The following is a 26,605-nucleotide window of genomic DNA, read 5'->3' as shown; positions in this document are numbered from 1 at the left end:
TGGAGGAATCAATGTTTCGGGTGACTACCCCTCCGGCACCTGGATCTCCGCTTCTGGGATCTTCAAGGTTTCTACTGCTGCCCTCAGTGAAGTGAACTGATGTTGAGCCATCCATTTGGAATAGAATTCGGAACTGTTATCCCCATTTATAGCGGATCCCCTTTTCAGTTAGCCATGTTGTCAGCGGCTTCATTTGCCTGCGTTGTTATATCGTTCCCTGGGAGAGGTCTTGGAATATCTGTATCGTCGACTCTCGGGAACAGGATATCTCCTCTAGCTCTGGCTTTTTGGAAAATGAGATCCTTGCTTTTAAACATGTAAAGTTGTACCCGGACATCTGGTACCAGGTTGTGTCTTGTCTGGAAGTTGGAAAATATCCTGTGTGTACATTCCAGTGTAAGGTCTGCCGCTTCCTATCCTCCCAGTATTTCCTGGAACATACCCCGGACGTATCCCTAGAGATCTCGATCCAAGACTTCCCTTGGCACACCTCTTATTTGTATATTATTCCTGCGGAAACGATTTTCAGTGTCCTCTGACTTTTCTTCCGCTCAAGCTGATCGTAGAACTGTGTCTGCTCTCAAAAGGCTGTTTTTAGGGGATTGTGTCCTCCGACGTATTCCACATCTATGACAGTAATGACCACAGCTGTGCTGCCTCGGAAACTTTTTTCGGCGTAGGCGTCCTGCGTCAATGACGTCGATATGCTGTCCTCGAGGGCCTCCGTCGAGGGTCGACGTCACCGGGTGTTATAAATAGGACGCACGCCGCCCGTAGCCTCAGTTCCGTTTTTTCCACGAACGTGTTCGCCTCGGAATTTCGGCACGCTGCATTCTTGTTCTTCGATTGTGAAAATCGTTACTTCGATTGTGAAGATGTCTTCCTCTTCTTCTACGCCGAAGTAGCTCTTCAAAAAGTGTCCGAACTGCGGTTCTAAAATGTCCATTACGGACCTGCACGACGTCTGCCTCTGGTGACTAGGTGAAAGCCCCGCCACCGACGACTGCCAGTCCCTGACCTCGAAGGCCTTGCGCGAGCGGAATAAGAAATTAACGGTAGTTGGGGTTTCTAAACCCTGCAAGTTGAAATCTGTTTGGCTTTCGACCGACGACTCGAGGGGCGACTCTCCGTGTCGGTGTAAGTCCAGGGGGTCTCGGTCCCGGAGTGGTTCCTGCCGTTCCTCTGCCTCTTCTAGGCATTCTCGGAAGCGCCGTCACTGGTTGCCTTCCCCGTCCTCCTCCGAGGACTCCGCCAGACGGCGGGTTGCTTGTCCCACCAAGCATTCATCGCCAGTGGAATGGGACGCATTCCGCCAGCCGATTGCGATTTTATAATTGCAGGGCACCGTTCCGTCCGCGCCTTTGAGAGAAGCTTCGGGCTCGGGCGGTCGGCGCGATCTTCGGGAGCCGTCGAGGTCCCGATCGGACAAGGTTGATCGACATAGCCGTGCCAGGTCCCTGTCCTCGACGCCGTCGAGACCGTCGGAGCCTGTGAGGCCTTCTAAGAAGGCATTGACGCCGTCGGCGCCATGTCCGTCAAGGGACTCTTTCGAGGCTCCAAGGAAGTCGTTGAAGGACACGCACGGGGCTCCGCCCTCGAAGCCGTTGTCAAAGTCATCAGCGCCTCGGTCAACGCCGATTCCATCGGCACTCTCGACGCCTTTTGAGGAGAATTTGCCAGAGGTTCCCCAGAGACCGGTGGAAACTCAGAGGAAGGCTCTTTCTGAGTCAGTGAGGCTTATTTTTGAGCCTTTTTCTGTTCCCTCATCCCAAGTGGATTTATTCCAACCTTTTGGATTACATTTCAGAGGTGGATGAAGGGTTGGATGAGGAGGGGCTTGTGCCTATTGAGGTACCTGATGACCTGTTGTCTGGTCATAGCCAGATGGAAGACCTGCGTCAATCCTTACATGACGCCAGTGGTCTGGACACCTCCCCGGAGGTTGAGTTTGGCAGGCCTGAGCCTGGTACACATGCCGAGTCCCCGTACAGGCGTCTCATGTCGAGGGTGACTGAGTACTTGGGATGGTCTGCGCCACCTATGGATTTTCTGCAGGATGATCTGACATACATCCTGGACGAAGGTCCACCCACTGACCCGGTGTTGTCATTTCGTATGGCCTTACAGAGAAGTGTGACGGCGGCTTGGTCTGCTCCGGAGAGTCTCCCGGCAGTGATTAAGTCGCTACTGAAAAAATACTGTCCAGTCAGTGGTGAACCCGGCTACTTGTCAGCGCACCCTACTCCGGAGAGTTTGGTGGTGAAGGCGGCCACTGCCCCAGTGAAGCAGGCGGCGTACCCTACCATCCCTTCTGATAGGGACGACAAGCGCTTCGATGGTTGGGCGAACTAAGTATTTTCATCTAGAGGTAGGGCTTTAAAGGCTGCCAACTCCTTTTGTGCCTTAGCAAGATTCACTAGATTCACTCACACTCTGTGGAATTGTGTATCTTTGGCGGCTGAACATATTCCCGAAGGGGAGGAACGGGATGGCTTTCTAGCCCTCGTGCAAGATGGCAAGGATGCCATGTGTGAATCCGGTCAACAGGGTCTGGACGTGGCAGAATGTGTCAGCCGGTCCATGGCGGCGAGCACCGTGATCCGCAACCACGCAAACCTGCGTAAGTCGGGTTTGCTCCTGATGTACAATACCGGCTTCTGAACATGCCCTTTGATGGTGTCCATCTTTTTGCCAGCAAGGCTGACGAGAGCCTTGAGAGGTTGCAGACCTCCAAAGCTGCAGCAAAGTCATTGAGCGCTGCAGTACGTCAATCTCCGCCTTTTTGTCCTAGGGGACAGCAATGGAGGGGAGATTCCTTTCGATACTACTCTCCTACTAAAGAGGCCAACATAGGAGTACCAGAGGTGGAAAACAAGGTACTCGAGGTGCCGCAGCCGCTCGGTTAGTTGCCTCCTTGCCCTCGGGCACTGCCGCAGCCGCTTCCACTCAGTCATGAGGCCATGGCCCATGGTTCGCCGGTTGGGGGAAGGCTGACACAGCATCTTGTAGAATGGCGTGCCATTACTTCAGATGTGTGGGTTCTGGAGATCATAGCCCACGGCTATTGTCTTCCTTTCCGGCAGAAGCCTCACGACAATCCACCGGGAAGCTCTCTTTGAAGCATCCAGATACGCTCCTTGCGCAGGAAATCCTATCCCTGCTGGAGAGAGGCGACATAGAACTGGTGCCTGTAGCGGACAGGAACAAGGGATGGTATTCCCCATATTTTTTGATCCCTAAAAAAGACGGGGGATTGAGACCCATTATGGACTTGCGTGGTTTGAACAAGCTCCTCAGGAAGGACAAGTTCAAGATGGTCACTCTTTCTCAAGTCCTCCAGGCCCTTCAACTTCAGGATTGGTTGGTGTCTCTCAACCTCAAGGATGCTTACTTTCATGTGCCGATTCATCCCAAGCACAGGAAGTACCTGAGGTTCGCGGTTGGCTACTCGCATTTTCAGTTTCGGGTTCTGCCGTTCGGATTGACCTCCGCCCGAGGGTCTTCATCAAGATGATGGTGGTGGTGGCAGCGTATCTCAGGAAAGGGGGATTCACGTCTAACCCTACCTCGACGATTGGTTGATCAGGGCGCGCTCTCCCGAGCAAGCCTTGGATCATCTTTCCGTCACCTGCCACACCCTTCACAAGCTGGGCTTCTCCCTCAACTTAAAGAAGTCTCATTTGACACCTACCCAGCGGCTCCAGTACATTGGAGTAGTGCTCGACTCATCCCTGGGGCAGTGTTCGCCTCCCCAGGTGAGGGCTCATCACATCCTGCAGATGGTGGACATGTTTCAACATGCCCAGAGTCTCCCGGCGTCCGAGTTCTTGAGGTTGCTCGGCCTCATGGCATCCTGCATTCTACTGATGCCAGAGGCCAGGCTGCGGATGATATCTCTGCAGTGGGCTCTCAAGATGCAGTGGTCGCAGTCCTCCGGCAGGATGTCGGATCCCGTTCAGGTGCCGCCCTCGGTCGCCCAGGATCTTCTGTGGTGGGTTGTCGAAGGCAATCTGATGAAGGGAGCACCATTTTGGCTACCCTGGCCGGATGCGACGATCGTGGCGGACGCATCCCTCACGGGATGGGGTGCTCTAGTCAACGTGTTGACAGTCAGCGGTCGTTGGTCTCCGTCGGAGTCCAGACTCCGCATCAATCTGTTAGAGCTGCGGGCTGTGAGGCTAGCCCTGAAGCCTTTTCTGCCGCCTGTGCGGGGGAAGAGTGTCCTGATTATGACAGACAGTACAGTGGCCATGCACTACCCCAACAAAAAAGGGGGGGCAGGGCCACTCCCACTGTGCAGAGAGGCGATGCAGCTTTAGTTCTGGGTCATCCAGCAGGAAATTTTGATCTCGGCAGTTCATCTGGCCGGAGACGAAAACGTGGCGGCGGACCCTCTGAGCAAGCAGAGCACAGTCTCTCGTGGGAGCTGGCTCAAGAAGTTCTGTTGGAGATCTTCGCCCTTTGGGGGACCCCACAAGTGGATCTCTTCACCACCAGTGTCAACCGGAAGTGCGAAAGGTTCTGCTCGCAGGAATTTCCCCCAAGAGGAGCCTTAGGGGACGCGTTCGTGGTGAAGTGGTCCTTCCCACTGCTGTACGCGTTGCCTCAAGTCCCCGTCATTCCGCAAGTATTGAGGATCGGTTCCCGAATGATCCTCATTTCTCCGGCATGGGCCAGGAGAGCATGGTACCCGGACCTTCTCGACATGTCCATCTGCCCTCCACGCCGTCTTCCCTATCGAGACGATCTGCTCTCACAGGAGGGGAGTCGTGTTCTCCATCCAGAGGTCCAGTCTCTCAGCCTTCATGCTTGGTATCTGAAAGGTTGAGGTATAAGGATTGGGAACTCCATGAAGACGTGATGGAGGTGTTGCTTTCGGCCAGAAGGCCCGCAACAAAATCCCCGTACCTTTGCCGTTGGATAAAGTTCTGCGACTGGTGCAGAGTTCAGAATGTGGATCCTTTTCAGTGTTCAATTCCTGTGGTTCTGTCTTTTTTGCTTTCATTAGCTCACATGGGGCCTGCAAGTGGGTACCATTAAGGGTTACCTGGCGGTGCTGTCAATATTTAAGCGCTCGTCTGAGGAGTGTTCTTATTTTAAGATTCCTTTGATTTCTCAGTTTTTTTAAGGGCTAACTAATGTGTTTCCCCTGTCACCTTTCCAGGTACCGGGATGGGATTTGAACTTAGTTCTGAAATTCCTAGTGGGAGCTCTGTTTGAGCCCTTGCATTCTTGCCCATTGAGACTGTTGACCTTTAAAACTGTCTTTTTACTTGCGGTTACTTCCGCTCGCAGAGTGAGTGAGTTGCAGGCACTTTCCGCCAAGCCACCTTTCACAGTGTTTCATAAGGGCAGGGTTGGCCTTAGGGTTCGTCCTTCTTTTCTACCGAAGGTTGTGTCGGAATTTCATTTAAATCAGAAGGTAATTCTTCCAGCATTTTACCCTCCTCCGCATCCGGGTAAGGAAGAGGAGAGGCTCTATAGGTTGGATCCTAGGAGAGCTATAAGTTTCTATATCTCACGTATGTCCCGGGTCAGAGTGGACGATCAGCTCTTTGTTGGATACGCTGGAAGGCGTTTAGGTCAAGCTGTTTCCAAGCAGACCATGTCAAGATGGATCATTTTAACAATCTGTGAATGTTACTGTTGGTGGGTAAGGACCCTCCAGTGGGTTTACAGGCTCCTTCTATTAGAGGTGTGGCTGCCTCCACTGCCCTGCAAAGGTGTGTTCCCATTCGTAATATTTGTGAAGCAGCCACATGGGCCTCTGTCCATACTTTTGTGAGACACTATTCCCTGGATTCCATCCATGGGCAAGATTTGGCCTTTGGTAAGGCGGTCCTCTCATGCAATTTGATTGGACATTCTAAAATTCAAAAATTCTTTTCCCACCTCCATATGTTGGTACTGCTTTGGGAGTCTGTCATAGATGTGGAATACGTCGGAGGACACAATCCCCTCGAAGAACTCGAAGAACCCCTCGAAGAACAAGTTACTTTCTTACCTGGTAACGTTCTTTCGATAGGATGTTCCTCCGACGTATTCCACATCGCACCCTCACAGCCTGCCCCTCTACAGAATTTCTTATGCGATTGCAGCTTACGTTTCCCCAAGGCTTTCTGCAGTCATACTGGCAGGAGATTGGTGCCACACGTTCTGGAAAAAAATTAAAACTGAGGCTACGGGCACCGTGTGTCCTATATATAACATCCGGTGACGTCGACCCTCGACGGAGGCCCTCGAGGACAGCGGATCAACGTCATCGACACAGGACGCCTACGTCGAAGAAAGTTTCAGAGGCAGCACAGCTGTGGTCATTACTGTCATAGATGTGGAATACGTCAGAGGAACATCGCATCGAAAGAAAGTTACCAGGTAAGAAAGTAACTAACTTGTTCTTCTAGGTCAATCCAGCTTGGATTCATTTTGTTGCACGGTGCGTGTCAGATCTTGAAATGCACTTTACCCGAGGACGCCGTTTCTTTTTGAATTGATTGGAACAGACATTGTACGTCTCCCTTCGTGATCGGTTGAGCCTCCTCCTCAAGTAGTGGGTGAACCTCTGCTGGTAGTTTCGGGTGCTATAACATGTGTCTGATTGTTGCCCCTGATTTTTCTTTAGATTTGCTGGTTTTCATCCTTTCCATATGCGAGTTTGCAAGTCAGGATAACTAGGATCCTCACAATTGAAGCAGCGTGGAGCGAGCAAATCCTCCTATCCGGTTATTCCCTGGAGTCCCCAGTAGTAGCTATCCCCCGTAGAGGCATGAATTTGGTAAAACCCCCATTCTCTCTTGGGAGGTCCTGCTTTTTGCTGAAGTTCGCTTACCCTGCCTGTCAGCTTTGGGTGCCCGTCTTGCCCTGCACCCCAGTTGGTGAATTCCCTAGCTTCCACTCCCACCTGGGAAGCTTCCAGCAGTACTTAACGTGGTCCTGCAGACTGTGTGGCTTTTTCACTGCCCACCTCGTATATTGTGGGTTCCAGGGTGCCTCCCTGCCCTCTAGCGCCTCACACCACCCTGGTTCCACGTGGGGCTTCCACTAAACTCAATCGTCCCACTCCTCCGTATCTGGTTGCTTAAGTGTTGATAATATGCCTTCAGAGCGATGTTAGCACAGAAATCACTTCTGTTCAGTGTCCGCACTCCTTGAACCGTTTGGGCTGTCTGAGTGGGCTGGGGCTGTGTGCTACATTCGGGTCCTCCGCTCGGGTAGATGAGTGATATAATGGTTGCTGCTGGGGCGCTTCAGTCACCTAACTCCAGCACTGTCGGACACCAGTCTCTATCCCAGAGTCTCCGCCGATCCCGTCTTTGAAGTTGGGACTCCTTCCTGATTGCCGCTGCTGGATTCCGCTGACAACATTGCGGCTTGGTGCCTGGAGGCCCACAGCACACGTGGAAACGTAGCGCCTGCTCAAGTCATCTGTGTTTCATCTCCCCGCCTACGTAGGGGTGGGAGGGAGAGGTGCAGACGGATTAATGTAGGGGTGGGAGGGAGAGGTGCAGACGAATGAATGTGCTCCGGAACACGGCAACCTGCCGTACAGGACTCTCCTGCTCCTCTCTTCACACCATGCTCATCCAGGGAGATGGTACTCCTGGCTGCATTTCACTGCGGAGTGCGGCAACCATCTTTTGCTTCCCATGTCGGATCGGGCTATCCTCACACCGCCGCCAACAGGGAGTGATGACTCATGAGCTATGCCTGTAGTGGACAAACCCAAGCACAGCAAATAATCCAGCAGCCAGGCTGGTAGCTGAGCCACTGCGCAGCATGGCCGGCAGGTTTCCAGTGCCTGAGTCTAATATGATGGCCAGGCATCTTAAAATCCCATCTCATCACAATCCACACACTACTCAATTAGTAAGCACAAATAACCAAGTGATGCACCACACATGTTGATAAATTTGGAAGAGGAAACGCATGAGAAAGTGGCAGGACCACAACGAAAAGGGTCCAGCAAACATATACACATTGAGGTACTTCGATCATTGGAAACCATATATAAGACAGGAGGCCTTCAGTGAGGGAGTTAGGACTGTGTCCAGAGAGTTGGTGAATTTTGTAGAGCAGATCTGAGGAAGCAGGAGAGTAGATTGGAGGCAGAATTTGTTAAGGAGACTAGATAATTTTGCACGCAGCTTGCCTGAGGCTATAGCCAAGGCCTTGGTGGTAGAGACAGACCACCAGAATTGAGAAGCCATCAGCCTGCTCTGCACTTGGATCAGACCCAGTAGACAGCCCTGCACCCGGAAGGTGAAGAGAATAGTGAGTCTGTTGTGGGATCACATCCAATAAGAACCACCAGCTTCCTGTAATGGACACCTTCCCAGGAGGTCGATCATTGGCTGGTAGTTGATAATGACAGCCTGAAAAGTATCCAGGCAGCAGGGCAGAAATCCCTGCTAGAGCCTGTAGAGGTGACCTCTAGGGAAATGGAGTGGGGGACCCTGGTCTTACCCTGATACAAGGATGCTAACAATGGCTACAAATGCCTTGAAAGCATTGGTCTTTAGAAGCCACTGTCAAAGGCCAAAGAAGAATGATGCTCTGGAACTTTAAAGAGTGAGACTGAGTGAACAGAAGGATGCTTCCATGGTGCAACAACTCAGAAATCGGGTTATAGTTAGAGCACTGGACATTGAACTGGGACATTAAGTCCTCTTACAATAGATCTTGTAGGAGTTTCCCTCTCCTTAACCTTGACCATCGGCCCCGGGAAGAGGCAAACCTAATTGCGATAGCTTAGGAAATCCTGCTTAAGCCTGCCGACCCACACCTAGGGGAATGATGTTCTTTAGAAACACAATTTTCTATAACTCTCACGGTATTTCATTGTTTGCTGTAAAACCCCCTTCCGTAACTGTTGAAGACCTTCTCCAAAACAACAAACCTGTTTACCACTCTGGATATGGATATATATATATATCAAACAAAACTGCAATTAAGCAGTTTACAGCGGCACTCCTCCATTTCCGATCCAAGAACCATGCCACAGACCCACGTTGTCACTGTGGTAATAGTCCTTTATTTGCTTGTAGGTGGACAATTGAAAAAACAAACGCACAATAACGCGTTTCACCCAAAATGGGCTTCGTTGAATTGTTAATGACATAATGTGTATTTCCTATTTAACCGGTTTCCTGTTTTCATGCAAGTCCCTTCCTTTACTAAGAAACACTAGAATCCTCATTTATTGTGCAATGGTTAACCATTAAAGGCAGCCATGTTGGATTTCCAATTTTATTTGTCATTAGGGCTATATTGGCTCGTCCGTTGATTACCTTATTTATTTTTTGGATTTGTAGAGCGTGCTAACAGCCCGCAGGCATCGAGGCGCTGTAACAGAGCTAAAGGTGGCTTACTTGAGGGTTACAATGAAGCCACCCATGAGAGAACTTGTTAATATTACAGGGTCACATGTTTTGGAACATAAAAGGTTACATCACAAGATACATCAGACAAAGAGGTTCGTTTTGATTGCTTTGCAAAATGCTGAGTGAGAGTCAATGATCCTGAGGTGTGGTGGGAGGGCTTTCCACCGAGCGGGTGCGACTGAAGGGAAACTAGAGCCGCCCACACAGGTTTTGCGTGTTCTAGGGATGGATAGGAGGTTAGAGTACTGGGATCTGGACGGTTTGTAGGTAGAGGGTTTGGTAATTCTCTGTGCTAGATAGGGAGGAGCGAGGTCATGGAGACACTTGTGAGTCAGGGCTAGGGCTTTGAAGATGATCCTTTGCTTAACTGGAAGCCAATGGACCTGTCTACTGAGTTCTGAAATGTGTTCTTTACGCGAGAGACCCGTGGCGGCTCTGAGTGCGTTGTTTTGAACAATTTGGAGTTTGGCCACATTCTTGGCAGAGGTTCCTATGAATAGGGCATTGCAGTAGTTGAGCCTTGATCCAATGATGGCCCTGGCGATGGTTAGGCAATTTTGTTGGGAAAGGAATGGTCGGACTGCTTTGATGAGTTTGGAGTGGTAAGCTTATGTGGCGGCTATGGCATTGACCTGCCTATTCATGGTCACGTCAGGTTCTAAGAAGACACCTAGGGTTTTGATGGATGGTGAGATGGGAATGGGAATGGTGAAGGAGGAGTATCGAGTGCCTAGTTTACTCAAGGTGGATGGTGAACCCACCAGCAGAAGCTCGGTCTTCTCACTGTTGAGGCATAGCCAGTTTTCTGCCATCCAGGATTGAATTGTTGAGTAAATGGAGTTCAGGGTATTCTGGTCGGGCAGGTAGTCTCCCGAGAGGGGGATCAGTACCTGGGTGTCATCTGCATAGTTTGTGTATGAGATGCCCGGGGAGTCCAGGATTTGAAACGGGGGGCCTCGTGAAGAGGTTGTAAAGCAAGAACTTCAGGGTTGTTGGAGAAGGGAGGTAGCAGGGCGGGTACCTTGAGATGTTGAGCTATGAGCTTATGACACATATATCATAATGCCACCTAGTGTCCATTGCTGGAAATACACCTCGAGTTCAGAGCTACATCAGCAAGGTATTGTGGGTATGCACATTGGCTAAAAAGCAAGTGGTTTGCTCCAGACAATTGACTGTCTTCCAGGGCAGTGCTACTTTACACATAGCTCAATCAACCCAATTCAGTGTAGTATAGTCTGAGTCTTATATATATAATTAAATATGTGCATCTTTTATGAGACTGCCCCCCCTGTAGATTGAAATGCTTCATTGGTACTCTGTCTTAATAAATAACTTAATTGTTATTTAAATATAATGGATGGTTAATATTGGGGGCTGTTGTGGATTTCTTCTATTAACGAGCCATTTAATGCAACAATTTAATGAATATATGAAAATGTTTGTTTGCTACCATCATGCAAGCAATTGTTTATCGTAAATCTAGATACTAAGATGTATTTCAATGTATATTCACAATGAACATTTCATTAATCTGATCTTTTATGTAGTACTGGTGAATGTAATTCATTTCTCAAACCCATTTGTTCTGGTTTTTTTCAGGAAAGCTACCTGATTGAAAAAAGGTAAGTGCCATTTTGCATGAACACGTTCTATTTTCTTTTATTTTTTCTTTCTTTTTGGATGCACTAATAATTAACTTTATCATTAATACTGCCAACAGAATTCTTGATGAGGAGACTAATAGTACGCAACAAAGGCGTCAGATATTTAGGTAATTTCTTTATGCAGCTCTTAATGCATTTTATCAGTCTTCGTACATGTTATGGTATTGTTTCAATAATAAAATGACTAATACTGTTAAACATTAATAATAGGATTAACAGGGACACAGCTGGAAGATCTGGCAATAGTCATCATAGCAGTACAGAGAACGAAGTGAAGTATTCTGAACCTCGTCCGTGGAGCAGTACAGACTCTGACAGCTCCCTTCGAAGTCTGAAACCAGCTGTAACCAAAGCCAGCAGCTTCAGTGGGATTTCAGTCTTGACGAGAGGTGACAGCTCTGGAAGCAGCAAAAGCACGGGCAGGCTATCCAAGACAGGTACAGTGTATTAGAATAGGAAAGCAAACCTGTCGTAGCAGTTTGCTGAAGATTATGCAATGTAAGAAAATTGAACTATCTTTCTATAAATTGTTAAGGATACAATTAATCCCAGAAGCAAATGAAGACCATGAAATGCAAAAGTGGGGGGGGGGGGGGGGGAAATGCTTCATTTACAGCTGGCATTAGTTCATATTCCTGCAAAGGCTCTTTATATACCAATACATGCGTTTTGTTTTTATTTTTTGGATGGGTGTGAATCAGTCATTCTAATAAAATATGATCATACTGTTTTATACTGCTCATTAAAATTGTACAAGCACGGTTATGCACCACAAGGATTCACACACTCACGTTTTCCAGTAGCCTTTAAAGAGGAACCTATCAAATCCTTTGAAGAAAAGTTATGCTTTTTTATTTTATATTAAAACATGCCATCTCTGGCTCATTGTTAGCCATGTGAACTGCTATGCTGGGTTTCTTGTGTTTAATAATTTGACTATTAGGGTAGAGGAGCAGTGGATAGTCATCTGCACTCAGTCTGGTGAGTCAAGCAAGAGAGACTTCAGCTGTGACTGTGTCTCTTTTTATTGTCTGCAGTAGACATTAATTGTATTTCAAGTGAAAGCCTTTACTCTCATCTTTTGACTATCATATACATTCATTCAATCTGCACCACTACAGCTTTTGCTGCAAATTAAGATAACCTGCTGTAGAATCCTTCTATTATACCTCTCATGATTGTGATCCCCTGCACTCCTTTTATGAACTTGCATGAATGGGGTGAATTTAGGTAAAGCGTTTTGTAAATTGAGGCTTCATATTATATGTGGCTTTGTAGTCCGTTGCTCTGCAGGGCGACAACTTCCAATCCCTTGGATTAATGAAACAGAAAAATATCGAGTGGGAATTTCTGTTGATTTGTTGGTCATTAAAGATGTGAAGCGGGATGTCGCGGGTCACTGTAACTGGACGGCAGAGAAAGCCTAACCGTCCCTGAAACAGTATTCAAGAAAAAGAAGTACAGGACTCGGCGCCATCAAGATAATTGTGTATTTGTTCTTAAAGCACAGTTATACATGAAGAATGGAGCCCTTGTGTGATAACATGTTTCTGCTCCGCTGAGCCTTTTTCAAATCCGGGCTACACATAATTATCAATTCAAGCCCAAAATAATAGTGTATGCGATGATCATCACAACATTGAATATTCCCAAAGATCAAAAATCAAACAACCACACCGCATTTATGTGCAATTCAAATTTCAATAACAAATTGCCAATGCATTATTTCATCATGCCACAGAAATTATATCATGTATATTATTACGTATGTAAAGTACATAAATGAACCGAACAAGAAAAAGGGGAAAAAAGATAATCAGAAAGTTAGTCTTGGTTGCTCCATTCATTATGGCTCTAGTCATATTCATGTTAATCACCCATTCCAGGGTTCAACAAACAAAAAACACTATGGTGTTCTTACCCAAAATCAAAAGTAACCAATTCTTAGCACTGTTGTGCCTGTAGTAATAACGGGGTATTATCCCCGTCACAATCTGAAACAAAGTTGGGATGAAAAAATGGGTATAACTTATAATGCCATAACCCAAAATATACAGCTTCAATACTAAATCAGTATGCAAATTATTTGTTAAGTGATAAAGTCCCATCTTGGTATGATGTTATAACGAACAGTGCTCATATTGCCATGAAAGTGTAAATGCAAAGAAATAATGTATCCGAACTCTACCCAAACATTACATGTTCAGAACTCACGTAATCCTCTGAATAATTCAATCGCACAGAATTATCCTTTGTGCCCTAAATACCATTGCTGTATAATGGCGTGGTACGAAAGTATCGTGGTGCTGCACAATTTACAAAAAATAGTAAAGGGGACAAAACACGAAATCGTGTATTTTCCTGGTGCTCTTTCGAGCTCCCTATTGCACTATTAATCAATGATTTTAAGAAACAGCAACTATATTCTTAATAAGCAGTCCTGTTCTTACCTCTGTTCCTCCGTTCGATAATCACACGCGTCGGCAAGCAATACGAATGTCGACTCCGTGCGCCATTTTATATTCTGTCATTGGCGTGCGCGGTTGCCATGACAGCGTATGCTCACGTCGCTGTGGCAACCTGCATTCAAAATCCATTGTATTGGTTACTTTTGATTTTGGGTAATTTGTTACAACAACGGTTCAGACAGAGAGGCTATACACAAAAAGCCATAGGTATGACTTTTAGAAGAGCCAGTACATTGAAATCCATTCTCAGTCCATCACTACTACCAGACATTACTTTAATTCGACAAATACAGGTCTTAATACCAATAGTGAGATGGTTTCTTTCTTGTAGGGGATAACGCACTGCAACCCTGGGACTTTATTTAGGTTTATTTAGATTCCCAACCATATTTGTATATTTTTTGTAGTCCTAAGTTTATTTAATGACCGAACTAGTGTCATTACACTGTCTGAAGTTGCATTCAATGGGAATGCGAAAAGGAGACCCCTTTTTAAAAAACTTTATTTGGTCTAATTAGTACCAAGTGTATGAAACGATGAATTCATATCAATCATTTAACATTGGGTTTTTTGCCATGTTTAATTGAACCTCTTCATGTGAAATTATACTGCAAAGCCACTCATTTATTGGTGGGGATTAGACTAACACACTATTATTTATACTTTTACCCTGTATCCACATAGTGGAAGTTATATGCTTCCCCGGTGTTAGGGACCATTTAAAAATGGCGGCCGGGGAATCCAGCGTCAATGCTAGCCTGAGGCGTCTCTGAAACGACAGCGAACGCAAGCATACAATGGATTTTGAATGCAGGTGCAACACCACGATACTTTCGTACCACGCCATTATACAGCAATGGTATTTGGGGCACAAAGGATAATTCTGTGCGATTGAATTATTCAGAGGATTACGTGTGTTCTGAATATGTAATGTTTGGGTAGAGTTCGGACACATTATTTCTTTGCATTTACACTTTCATGGCAATATGAGCAATGTTCGTTATACCATCATACCATCATACCAAGATGGGACTTTCACTTAACGAATAATTAGCATACTGATTTAGTATTGAAGATGTATACTTTGGGTTATGGCATTATAAGTTATACCCATTTTTTCATCCCAACTTTGTTTCAGATTGTGACTGGGGATAATACCCCGTTATTACTACAGGCACAACAGTGCTAAGAATTGGTTACTTTCGATTTTGGGTAAGAACACCATAGTGTTTTTTGTTTGTTGAACCCTGGAATGGGTGATTAACATGAATATGACTAGAGCCATAATGAATGGAGCAACCAAGACTAACTTTCTGATTATCTTTTTTCTCCTTTTTCTTTTTCTTGTTCGGTTCATTTATGTACTTTACATATGTAATAATATACATGATATATGTTTGTCTCTTTCTAATACCCTTGAATCCTTCCTTTCGCCCATCCTTGCTTTTCTGTCTAAATTTGGTATTTATTTTGTAATATGTATTGATGCACATTTTCTGTGGCATGATGAAATAATGCATTGGCAATTTGTTATTGCAATTTGAATTGCACACAAATGGGGTGTGGTTGTTTGATTTTTGATCTTTGGGAATATTCAATGTTGTGATGATCAGCGCATACACTATTATTTTGAGCTTGAATTGATAATTATGTGTAGCCCGGATTTGAAAAAGGCTCAGCGGAGCCGAAACATGTTATCACACAAGGGCTCCTTTCTTCATGTATAACTGTGCTTTAAGAACAAATACACATTTATCTTGATGGCGCCGAGTCCTGTACTTCTTTTTATTGAATTCATATTATATGTATTTAAAACATAACATTGAAAGAAACCTATGTATCTGTAAGCATACGTACCCCAAATCTGCAAAAAGAGAACTTGGCGCCCTAGTTCAGAACTGATACATCAAAACAACTTTGTAATCTTAATATTGTTTTCCCTTTTGTGGGTTCATTTTTTATGTCCTAGAGGTTTCTTTGGACTTAAGTCACCCAGAGTATAATTCCTACTTCCTCTCTAGTAATTTCCTTTTCATATATTTGTTTATTCCTGCAGTTTACCACAGACTTGGAAACAGTATTATGGAATGTAGCACAGTACTTAAACCCAAACAATTGTTAAACTTGTACAGTCCTACACATTATTATAACAGTTTATTTCTCATTCTTTCATGTGCCAAACTCCCCTCCCCGCCAGTTGCACAGCTGCACTGCCACCCTGGCGACTATTACAGTCCTACACATTATTATAACAGTTTATTTCTCATTCTTTCATGTGCCAAACTCCCCTCCCCGCCAGTTGCACAGCTGCACTGCCACCCTGGTGACTATTGCACTCGGGGACTGTCTCTGTATCCCTACAGCCCCCTACCTGCACTTGACACCTGATATGTCTGCCCTTACCCTTGCACTTGCAACCAGCTGGCCGCTCTTCTTATTTATTGTCTTTATTTTTTTTAAACAATTTATTTATGGTTCTCTTATGTACTGCACTTCCCCCTACCCCGGCACTTCTCCCCTCCCCGCCTTTCCTGCACTTGCGCAATCTCAATGTCACCTGGCCTAGTAAGATCTCTGTCTGTCTTCCCTCTGTTCCCCCTCCCTTGCCCCGTCGCGCCTTGAAACACTTGTGTATTGGCGCCTTATAAATGCCATATATCGTATCATAAACTCACATATGGGTTTCTTTTGATGAGGCATGTCAAGAAGCTTGTATGCAAGCTACATATGGTTGATGTCAATGTGAAAAATACAATATTCACAAAGAAAGAAACAGACTTTTAAACTGTTCAGTTAATGAGGTTTCGATATTAGGATGACTCTTGGTTGACATTGCAAAAATATACTTTCAAAAGGAAATGGAGGTTGCAGCTAGTAACAGACCACCTTATGTACAGCAGCCGAGAATCAATAATCTGGATGTCATTAAAGTAGCAGGTCACAGTGTTGTTCTCCCACTAAAATGCTTCCCCGTAGGGGTACTTGCACTGCCTTCATAGTAAAGCAACAGCGGAGTAGCCTTTCCAGCCGAATGGGAATCTTTGATTTAGTTCTTTGGTGTCTTCAAATGAGATGATGCACTCTCTCATGAAGAAGGGAAGCGAACCACTGGCATTGTAGCAGGGAGCAGGTGAGCGGTGGTAAATTGGCAGGGTTCTGCTTACCAAGAGATCAAAGAAGTTGCGGTGAGATGATCTTCTGTTGTCATGGGACCATGCATACAGTATGGCAGTGGTGCATGATATACAACCCAATAACATGTGGCAGTACTTCAGTCGGTGAGGGGTACTGTGAACAGTGACCTGTGGCGGTATGGGTAAAGGAGGCAGAGCAATTCTGAACTTCAGGACATGTGCCAGTGGATAGCACCAAATCAGGATATGCAGGCCTGTTCAGGTGGCCAGATCAAAGAGGCAAGCCACTGCCGAGTTTGCACTTTTGAAATTGTGACAATGTGCCTAAGCCATTGATCCACATAATATGAGTAGTCTCCACTGGTCATAGCTGTAAATGCCCTTTGCAGTGAAAGTTGGGGCAAAGATAAAGAACGGCCAGGCATTCTCGCAGGAGATCTGCATAAACTGTTTTGTGTTGAGAAGAGTTTTAGGTCCAGTGAGACCTAGAAATAGTTTCAGGCAGTAGAACACACAGATTAAGCTGCCATTCTGGGTCTCATAATTTTAGAGGGAAAGGAGAGGTTTCACTGATATCTGTTCCAGAGCCTAATGCCAGAGAAAAGAGCCAACACCCAGAGACAAATGCATCTTACTATTTCAGAATTCGGATAAAAGAATTTTGAACTGTATGGTGCATAATAATTTGTTTAGTAACGCAAAATTGGGAACAGTTCTGCTATGGCGTTTTATAAGGATAAAAACTGAGATTCTGTCTTGAGACCACAATCGTAAATGATGCTATTGAGCTGGCTTTACATAAGATTGGCACTGACATAGTAGCCGCACCTTGAAAGAAAAGACGTAATGGAAGAATAACAGACCAATCTCAACCAACAGCCATCCGTTAGTTGGACCTAAAGGCCCACCACAAATAATCTGACAGACGATTCCTCAAAGTTGCACCTACTCCGACATCCTAATGCATGAATAAGCATCTTGGACAAGGCCCTACAAGAAATTCCACAATGAATGACCTGAACAGCGATGGGACATTCTTAGACTGGCTGTCGTCTTGGCATGCACACTTTCAATCTATATAAACCATTGTGTTACCCAATTTATGGTAGTTTTATGTGAATTTAATTCTCTATCTCAAGAAAAATTGGTCTACAGAAATGTTGGCACCTCACACACTTTCTAAATTCGAATGTAAATACGCAGAGATAGTTGTTTCCTTTCTTTGTTTTTGCAAATGTTTAAATGTAAACTGCTGAGCAAATAAATGTTTTAAAAAATTGACAAACAACACTTTACAAACATGTCCCAAGAAAACGAAGTAAAGCACCTCAGGGACATGCCCTGTTGTCAACCACTGAAACAAGCCAAGTTTTAGATTGCCCTGCTTTATATGAATGGACTTCTTCAGGGGTGGGTTTTTCATTGATTAGGACTGGCCCCCCTTCCTAGGGTATGATTTCACATACTTGCAAATTGGTGAGCTGGGTTAGTAATACTGGATTAAAGGACATACAAAGTATGACAAGAGTCTGTTTTTATTGAAAGGTTTGTAACTGTGTGGCGGCCATGTTCTGGCAAAATGATAATAGCTTATCATCCATCAACTTTCAGTAAAAGCTTTCACAGTTGCCTAATGATTGATTGAAATGTTCTTCAGTCTTTTAAATAGCCCTCAACACCTCCAGGAGCAGCATGGACATCTTAATCTGCTCCTTTTCTCTCCCCAGGAGAAACACTTCAACAGAAAGACTTATTGCAATGGATTTCATCCTCCCATGGCTTCCTCGCCTTGGATATCTATCTCCCAGTGCAGCTACTTTTTGTAAACTTGTATGCCGCCAGGACGAGCTGAGCGGCTCTGCGACAGCTCTGCACGACTCCTCCATACGCCCTGCTCCAGACATGTTGGGGGGGGCAAATATATATATATATAGGGGCACTGCACCCCACAACCTTAGTTCCTTTTTTCTGTTTGCTCTGAAGTTTTCCCGCCGTATTTGTCTTTATTACCTGTGTGAGAGGGGCATGATACGCAGAATTGTGCGTCATCCGTCAACGCACTGTAAGGTGCTTCAGGAATGGGAGGCGAAGCTGTTCAATTTCCTCCACAAGGAGAAGTTTGACAAACTGACTTGTTCGGGGTTGCCCGGTGTGGATCACAGCACAGCAGAATGGTTCCCAGTCCACAAGGACAAAGGCACAGCTAGAGGAGGTCTGTCTCCCAGTGGTTCTTGGTGGCACCATTCCACTTCCTCGTTGAAGAAGAGGAGCCACCACTCCACGGACCCTATGAAGATCAGGTGCCAGAGGTACCTTTCCTCACCCAATTCTCTACTCCAGAGGAATGGGAGTCCAACAGGCTTAAGATGCTTCACATCATTGCCGAGGCTCCACAGGCTCTGGCCCCGGTCCAACGGCTCTGGCTTGGGAACCAACAGTGCGGTCCGAGTCAACCACGTTCAGACTAGCCAGCAGAGACAAATATATGTTGCCAGGCTGTGTGCCCTGACAAGATCCCGCCTTGTGGTCGCACCACTCGGTCTTCGGATGCAGGTCCTCTGACCCTAACACTTCCTTTCACAGCACGACAAGTGCCGTTTTTTGACCCAGAATTTTTCAGGAGTATGCCCCGCTTCTTAGTGGTGCACTTATGGCTTGCTTAGAAGACATTTATGATTAAGCAGACCCCATTTCTTTTGGTTTGGAAACCCATCAACCTAGGCAAGTTGGGGGCTTCCCAGAGGAATTCTCTGGTGAATAAGGGTGTTTGGTGGATCTTGTGGGAGGCAAATTAACTGGGCACTTCACCAGAATTAGACATTCCGGATATTCACGCAAATCAGGCGGGTTTTGAACTCCTAATTGCCAAAATGGTGAATACTTTATGGTTGTCGGCCCCTTCCTAACCCAAAGTACAATATGAGTTCAGATATTCTGGATGAGGATGTTGGGCAGAATTCCATTTTATGGGGTTCTGCAGTCTTATTTTATGGGACCCCTACTAGTTTTTGCTTTTTTTCCCCCCATCTTTATTTTCTTGGGGTTTTTAATTTACTTTAGCAGAAGTCCCTTTCACCACCAAAGCCCCCCCTGTTACTACATACTTTTTTTCTATACTTAAGGTACATGGTATTTGGTCGCCCATAAGGTATCCAGTGCCACAGGGTGCCTCCAAGGCTCCCCATTTCTGCCCTAGTGTGGTTTTATCACCCTACATTGGTTTTAGGGGGTAGGCTGGTGGCAGCTAATATTTAATATTGGCTTCACCAGGGGTGCAAGTCGATTTACAGCATTAGTAGCCCAATGCACCTTTATGGTAGCCATTGGGATACTAATTGTTTTTTTTCAGTCCTACTCCCAGCTGTTTTGTGTCCAGAACTTCCTTTGTTCAGGGAAACCATGAGGCAGGCTGTAAAATTGCCATTTTTGCCACATGGGCTCTTAGTGAGCCCAAGATGGCAGCCTCCATTGTGGTTTGGACAATATATAGGGGAAACCCCCCTACTCCTGAGCTCAGAGCTGCTGGATATTTGGAAGATAAGCATGGCTGCTTACCTGCTCGTGGAGTTTCAGCAATTTCACGCCATTGCTGCATTTTAGGGCCCTCTTGTGGCCATATTGGCTGGATGCAGTAGCCTGGGCATGGCTCCGGGTTTGGATCCTTGGCTGCTGGGTGCCCCTCTGAGATTTCCTCATCCTGCTCTTGGACTTACTCATTTGCTGGGGCCAGCCCTTCCATTCTAGGGCTGTTTTCTGGGTCTGTTTGCTGTATTTTACTGCCGTTTCCAACCAAGGCATCCTGTCTTGATTTTGGAAGCTACCACCACCTGTAAAGGTGTTGGTACTCCCCAAACCCACCAAATGTGCTTGCCTGGGTCATCCCTGGTTGCCACCACTGTTGTTCTGCTGCAGGGGCTGTTTCTGTGTGTGCGCTGATGACGTTTGCCTGCTGAGCCGCTGGGGTCTGCCGTGTGCAAGTTCCTCATGGCTCCTGGAGCCATCTCCGTTGTGGATTCCACTTCTAGGTGGTGGGTCCCACTGCACTCATGGACGATTTTTCATCTTTTGGCTGTTTAGGTTATTGTTGGCTCAGGGTGCCAATCCTTGGGTGATCTGAACCTTCATTTCAACCTTTACAAAGAAGCTGCTACTTACTTTCTCCTAGTAACGGCATTTCTGGAGGCAACTACTGTAAGTACTTACCTCTGGGCCCTGGGTTGGTGGGTTGTGCCAGATACTCCCTCTCAGGGGTCCATGTTGTCTGTTTGGTTCTGCAGGTCCCCTTCTTCTGAATCTCCCTATTGGCTAACATTTGGGCCTGAATCTTGCTCTGAATCTCTGCTGTTGGGGCTGCTGGGTCTTGAATCCTCAGCTGGATCTCTTCTTCTGGGCCTCCACTTTTGTCCCTTGGGGCCGATTGCTGTCTTTTTGGTACTTGTGGAAAGAAAAAAACATACCTGGCTTTTTCTTATTGTTTCCTATGGGCCACTCATCTCAACACTGGAACTCTTAAACGTGACACTGCAAGGTACTCACCTGCACTGTGACATTTCATAGGGTCCTCCTAAGGTCCCTGGAGTTCCCCACCAAGCCCTGGATCTTTATAGGCTTCCCCTGAGGTTCTAGGGACTTTTAATTCTGTACATTACTCTGCTTCATGTTCTACATTGTATCCTTGTGCATTGATACTGTTTAGTTCCTTGATGTTTAATATGTCCTTCTGGACCTAGGGACTGCCATCTAAAATATATCCTGCACTTTGGTAGCCCTCCTGGCTTTGTTGGACATTGTGATCCCCTGTGCTCAACATCTAAGTGTTAAACTGTGTTATCGGCGTATGTGTTGAGTATATTTCATGCAGACGGTAATAGGAAACATGCACTAAGTTCTGTTTGATACCTTTGCATTCTGAACCCGATCATCATTACTCTGTGTAATATCGTCTAGAGGTCTTTCTCTTGCATCTGAAAGCTTATAGGTATGGGGCCTACATTTTTAGGTTAAGAATTGATTTAGTCCTTCACTGGCCATTTGCTGATTTTTACCTGCACAATGCACTGCAGTGTGTTCTTTGTGACCTGTGTACTTATTGTCTCATATCATAAATATTGTATGTGTGACTTTATTATAAAGTGTATATATTTACAGTATATCAGTGTTGGAGTCCTTTTGTGGTGTCTGTTGGGACTAATGGTACCTCCCTGCCAGCCTTCCTCCCTCCTAAAGTTAAGAGTGACTGCCCTGCTACAACTACCATTGGACAGTCTGGTCTTTCCTTTTGGATGTCGCACTGCTCCACCATTAGGTTAGATAGTTGCACTGCCCTCATCAGAATGTTGTGCAAAAATCGCCCTAACAGAGGGTCTAAAGAAGGAGACCCTACTGCCATTCACCCAAGCAGTAAAGGCACAAGTCATTGAGCTGTAGTTCAAACAGGCCTTAGTCTTGACTGTAGACCGGTATCTGTCAGTAAAAAGCATGTCAACACCCTCAGACCCACTGTTCCTGTCCACCCATGCATCACTGTAGTGTTTAGTTGTAAGACTGCCACGGCAAATTGGAAAATGACATCTTCCCTCTTTTCCTCGCACAAGACTGGATGCATGTGCTAGGAAGGTGTTTGGCTGTGCAAGCCTAGGCCTACAATGAATTATTTGCGTTTAGGTCTGTTCTCTCCGAGGCGGCAGAACACATCCCTAAGGGTGACATGATTGATAGATTTAAGACACTGGTAAGGGATGGCAAAGATACTTCCCATCAGATTCTCCAATCGGGCCCGTATACACAGACTGTATGCCAGGACAATGGCCACCAGCATGGGCGATACCCTAGGCTGAGAACTTCTGTTTTCTTCCTGGTTGTCCAGAAAAGCTTCTGAGTGTGCCGTTTAACGGCACAAACTTGTTTGGTGATGAATCGCTGTAGAAATTCCAGGCTTCAAGGGCAATTGCAAAGTCTCTGGGACTAGCTGTCCAGCAGCACCAACCAGCGATCCCCTCGGGTATGGGTTTTTGCCCCTTTACAGTCTACACCCAGAGGTAAAAAGGGGTCAGGCCTTCTCAAGAAACCAGATGCACTGCACTGCTGCCCCAACAGGGGTCAGGGTACAGGTGCGAAGCCTCTTTGAATTAGACTTCCTCCATCCCTCCCCTGCTGGAGGCAGAATATACCAATTTGACAAGGAATGGATGAGTACCACTTCCGACACCTGGGCCTTACAAGTCATCCACCAGGGATACCATCTACCTTTCGCTCATCATCTGGCCCATTCACCAGACAGCCCGTTCTTGCCTCCAGATCCCCTGCCATTGGAACCGGTCCCTCAGCTTCTGGCAAAGGGGGGTCATAGACCCTGTGTCCTACATGGAACAAGGCAAGGGTCGGCCTATTTTTTGGTGCAGGAGGAGGACTATCGCTCCATCTTGAATATATGGTTTCTGAGCATGTGCTTACAAGTTCAAGATGGTTACCCTAGCCTAGATCCTTCAGGCCGGCCCTGGTCCTACTGGATGGACAAGTCTCCCATGATCTCCAGGAGGCATACTTCCATTTGCATATCCACAGGAAACACCTGAGATTCAAGGTGGGGAATTGCTATTACCAATTCAAGGTCCTGCCATTCAACCTCTCTTCGGCACCTGCAGTCTTCCTCAGGCTGCTGTCAGTGGTGGCGCCTCACCTCCAGAAGGGAAGGCGTCCATTTTTATTTTCTCTCTCTGGACTGGCTCATCTGTGGTCACTCGCCAGTCCAGGCATTGTTGGACCTTTACTGGACATGCAACACTCACCTGGGCGGAACCTTCCTGCAGAGGACTGAGTAGCTAAATCTCGCAGATGTTTCATGTCTTCCAGCCACCGGAAAAGATTCCTGCCTCAGGTTTTCTGCTATTGCTGGGTCTTATGGCCTCCTGCGTTCTTGTAGTGCCAGAAGTTCGCTCTGCAGGAGGTCGCTCTAGTGGCGTCAGTGTCCAGTGGTCTCTGTTTCAGGGATGTACCTCAGACCTTCTCCAGGTCTCGGCAAAGGTGTCCAAGAACCTGTAATTGTTGTCTCTGAGGGACAACCTACTGAAGGGTGTGTTTCAACAACCCTGGCCCAAACTATTTTAGTCATGGACACATCCCTGAAACGGTGGGGCACTGACCTGCAAGATCTTATCGTAAGTGACATTTGCTCTCCTCTGGAGTGTTTGGAGTATATCAATTTGCTGGAGTTGCTGGTGAGCGATCAGGCTAGCTATGGTTGCTTTCCTCCCATCTATACAAGGCAAGACTGTGTTGGTCCTGACAGACAACAGTGGCCATGCACTACCTCAACATGTGAGGTAGCGTGCTCCTTACCTCTGTGCAGAGAAGCAATGCGATTGTGCTTCTGGGCTCTGGAGAACAGCATGTCTGACTGCTGCTCATCTGGCCGGCAGGGAGAACTTGATAGCAGATGCCTTGCGGAGACGACTTTGGCCTCATACGAGTGGTAGCTCTGTCAGGAAGTTCTGTAGGAGGTATTCTCCCATTGGGGGATCCCTCAGGTGGACCGCTTTGCTTCCTGTGTGAATTGGAAGTGCAGATAGTTCTACTCCATGGAATTTCCTCGACAGGGAGCTTTGGGAGATGCTTTGACAGTCAAGTGGGACTTTGAACGGCTCTGTGTTCCCCTGCTCCTTGTAATACTGCTGTTGGTAAGGAGGCTTTGCTTGTTTGGGTCCATTATCTTAGCTCCACACTGGCCCCAGAAAACTTGGTACCTGGAGTTGCTGGACATGGCCATCTGCCTTGCAGCCTTCCGCAGAGCGGACCTCCTCTTCGATTGGCAGGACAAACCCTACACCCGAACGTCTGCAGTCTGAACTTTCATGCTTGGCTGTTGCAAGGCTAAGATATAAGGAGTGGAATTTGTGTTGGAGGACGTTTTGAACGTACTTCTCTCTGGTGCCGTAACTTTTTCAGGTTTGTGTCCGGTAGAGTGATCTGAACCATTTTACTTGCTCCACATACTCTGTTCTGGATGTTCTGCTTTCTTTGGCCCAGATGGGCCTGCAGATTGGCACTATGAAGGGGTACTTTGCCTTTTGTTTTTCAAGAGGACCCCAGAGCTGGGCTCTTTTTTTTTCTTTCCAAACAATGATTCAATTTCCACTACGCCATTTCGTTGGTCTGGCATAAGAGTTAAATCTGGTGTTTCTTATGGAAGGTCCATTTGAACCCTTTCGTTCAAGTTTAATATTGCTCATCCTTATGATGATTTTCCCTGTTGCCATCACTTCTGCTAGATAGGAGTGAGCTCCAGGTGTTGTCAGTTAAACCTCCCTGCTTGTTTTTTTCCCAAGGAGGGTGATGTTGAGAGTGAGGCCATCTTCCTCCCGAAAGTGGTCTCCGATTTACATCTCTCGCAAATGATCCAGCTTCTTTCTTTTTTCCTCAGACTCACCCTTCCAAGGCAGATGAAAGATTCCATTGGCTGGACCCAGTGTGGGCCCTCAGCTACTTGGTCTCTGGCACGAGAGGACTGGAAAGATGACCAGCTGTCTTTGGGTATGCTGGTACTTGAGATGGCAGTACTGTGACCAAATAGACACTGTCTAGATGATCATCTTTTGTATCTTGGAATGCTATGATCTGGCTGGTAAGGATGTACCTGAAGGTCACAGGGCACATTATACCAGAGGACCGGCTGCCACTTCAGTTCTGCAAAGGTGAATACATGTTCTGGACATTTGGTAGGCTGCTATGTGGGCTTCTTTGCACATGTTTGCTAAACACTTCTGCTTGGACTCTATCAGGATTCTCATTTTGGCAGGGCCATCTTCCAGAGTTTAGGTGGTGTCCTTGTTATCCTCCTCCCTCTCTGGGCAGATAGCTAGTACACCTTGGTTCTGCTGTTTAAGTGCCAGAGTGCTAGGGTGGAACTAAGGTCACGGGGTGCAACGCCTCTAAAAAAAACTGGCATAAAGAGGCATCAGATAGGGCTGTGGTACACCACCTGGTGGCAGAAAGGTTGCCGAAAAGCAGCTGTGCTGGGATATATCAAAGATGAAGAATCGGTTGCAGGAGCATCCGTCAGAAAGAATATTACTGAGAGGCAAGCCATTTGTTCTTTCTGTTTATTGAATAGACAACTCGCCATCCTTTCTGCAGTAGACCCAGTGAATCTAGGGTTAGGTAACATGCTGTATGTAGGGATGCAGCTCAGAGGGCTCCAGGTAGGGTGCAGGGGGTAGGAGCTTGAATTGGTAATGGGAGTTGGGAAAGGGTAATGTGCCAAGGAGTTCCAACCCTTCTCACCCGAGTTCCTTCTTTGCTGGATTTCTTGATCAATGCCTTCTTGCGTACTGCTCGAGTCTTGAACAAGGCTGCACAAGTCTCTTCCGACTCCAGCGTGCGTTCAAATACCGGGATGCAGGGATCCAGGAAATAACAGGATGCGCGACTAGCACACGAGTCCAGGAATCAAGAAAGGAAGGAAAGGGACTAGAATTGTGTTAGAGTGGAAGAAGCAAGGGAAACAATACCGCGAGCTACAGAGCACACGTCTGGTCGCTACTTCACAATAGCATTGAGATGTGCGGGGCCGCGGGGGTGTGGCATATTTATGGAACGTACTACGTCCGCCGTGAAGGCTGGTGCGAGGCGTGTCACGTGATACGCCATGTTGGGAGAAACAATGAATGCAAGCCCCGCCGTGAAAAGGACCAGGAAGTCCAGAAGGGGCACATTCTGTGGGTCATGACATAATGAGCACTGGGGATGGTGAAGTAGAGCCGAGATGGAGTAATTGGCGGTTGGTGGGGTGTTCTTTAAATAGTAGGGCTAAATGTGGTCGAATGTTCTTAGTTTATTTTATTTATTGCTTATAGCACGAACATAGCTCAAGAGCAGCTAAGCGCTTTACAACAGAATTGTGCTAGACTTGGGCTTGGCATTTTATACAGTAACCCAGTACTATTGGTGGAGGGAGGGAG

At 46.6% G+C, this 26,605-nt stretch overlaps 1 protein-coding gene across 10 annotated transcripts in view; it reads left to right on the top strand.

Moving 5' to 3' along the window:
* Positions 1-26,605, top strand: part of R3HDM1 (R3H domain containing 1) — a 1,943,510-nt gene that overhangs the window by 805,817 nt on the left and 1,111,088 nt on the right. For 9 of the 10 annotated variants that reach the window (XM_069616551.1, XM_069616544.1, XM_069616542.1 and 6 more), the window contains 3 exons: positions 10,983-11,005; positions 11,104-11,154; positions 11,258-11,484. In XM_069616551.1, coding sequence (XP_069472652.1) covers positions 10,983-11,005; positions 11,104-11,154; positions 11,258-11,484 — 301 coding nt within the window. The remainder of the gene's footprint in view (positions 1-10,982; positions 11,006-11,103; positions 11,155-11,257; positions 11,485-26,605) is intronic. The other variant, XM_069616545.1, reaches the window with a different exon arrangement.

This window comes from Ambystoma mexicanum, chromosome 9 (assembly GCF_040938575.1).
Source record: "Ambystoma mexicanum isolate Mex_15411 chromosome 9, UKY_AmexF1_1, whole genome shotgun sequence".
In the NCBI taxonomy this organism is placed as follows: Eukaryota; Metazoa; Chordata; class Amphibia; order Caudata; family Ambystomatidae; genus Ambystoma; species Ambystoma mexicanum.
Note: the sequence above shows the minus strand (reverse complement) of the source record. Positions and strands in the feature narration are given on the sequence as shown.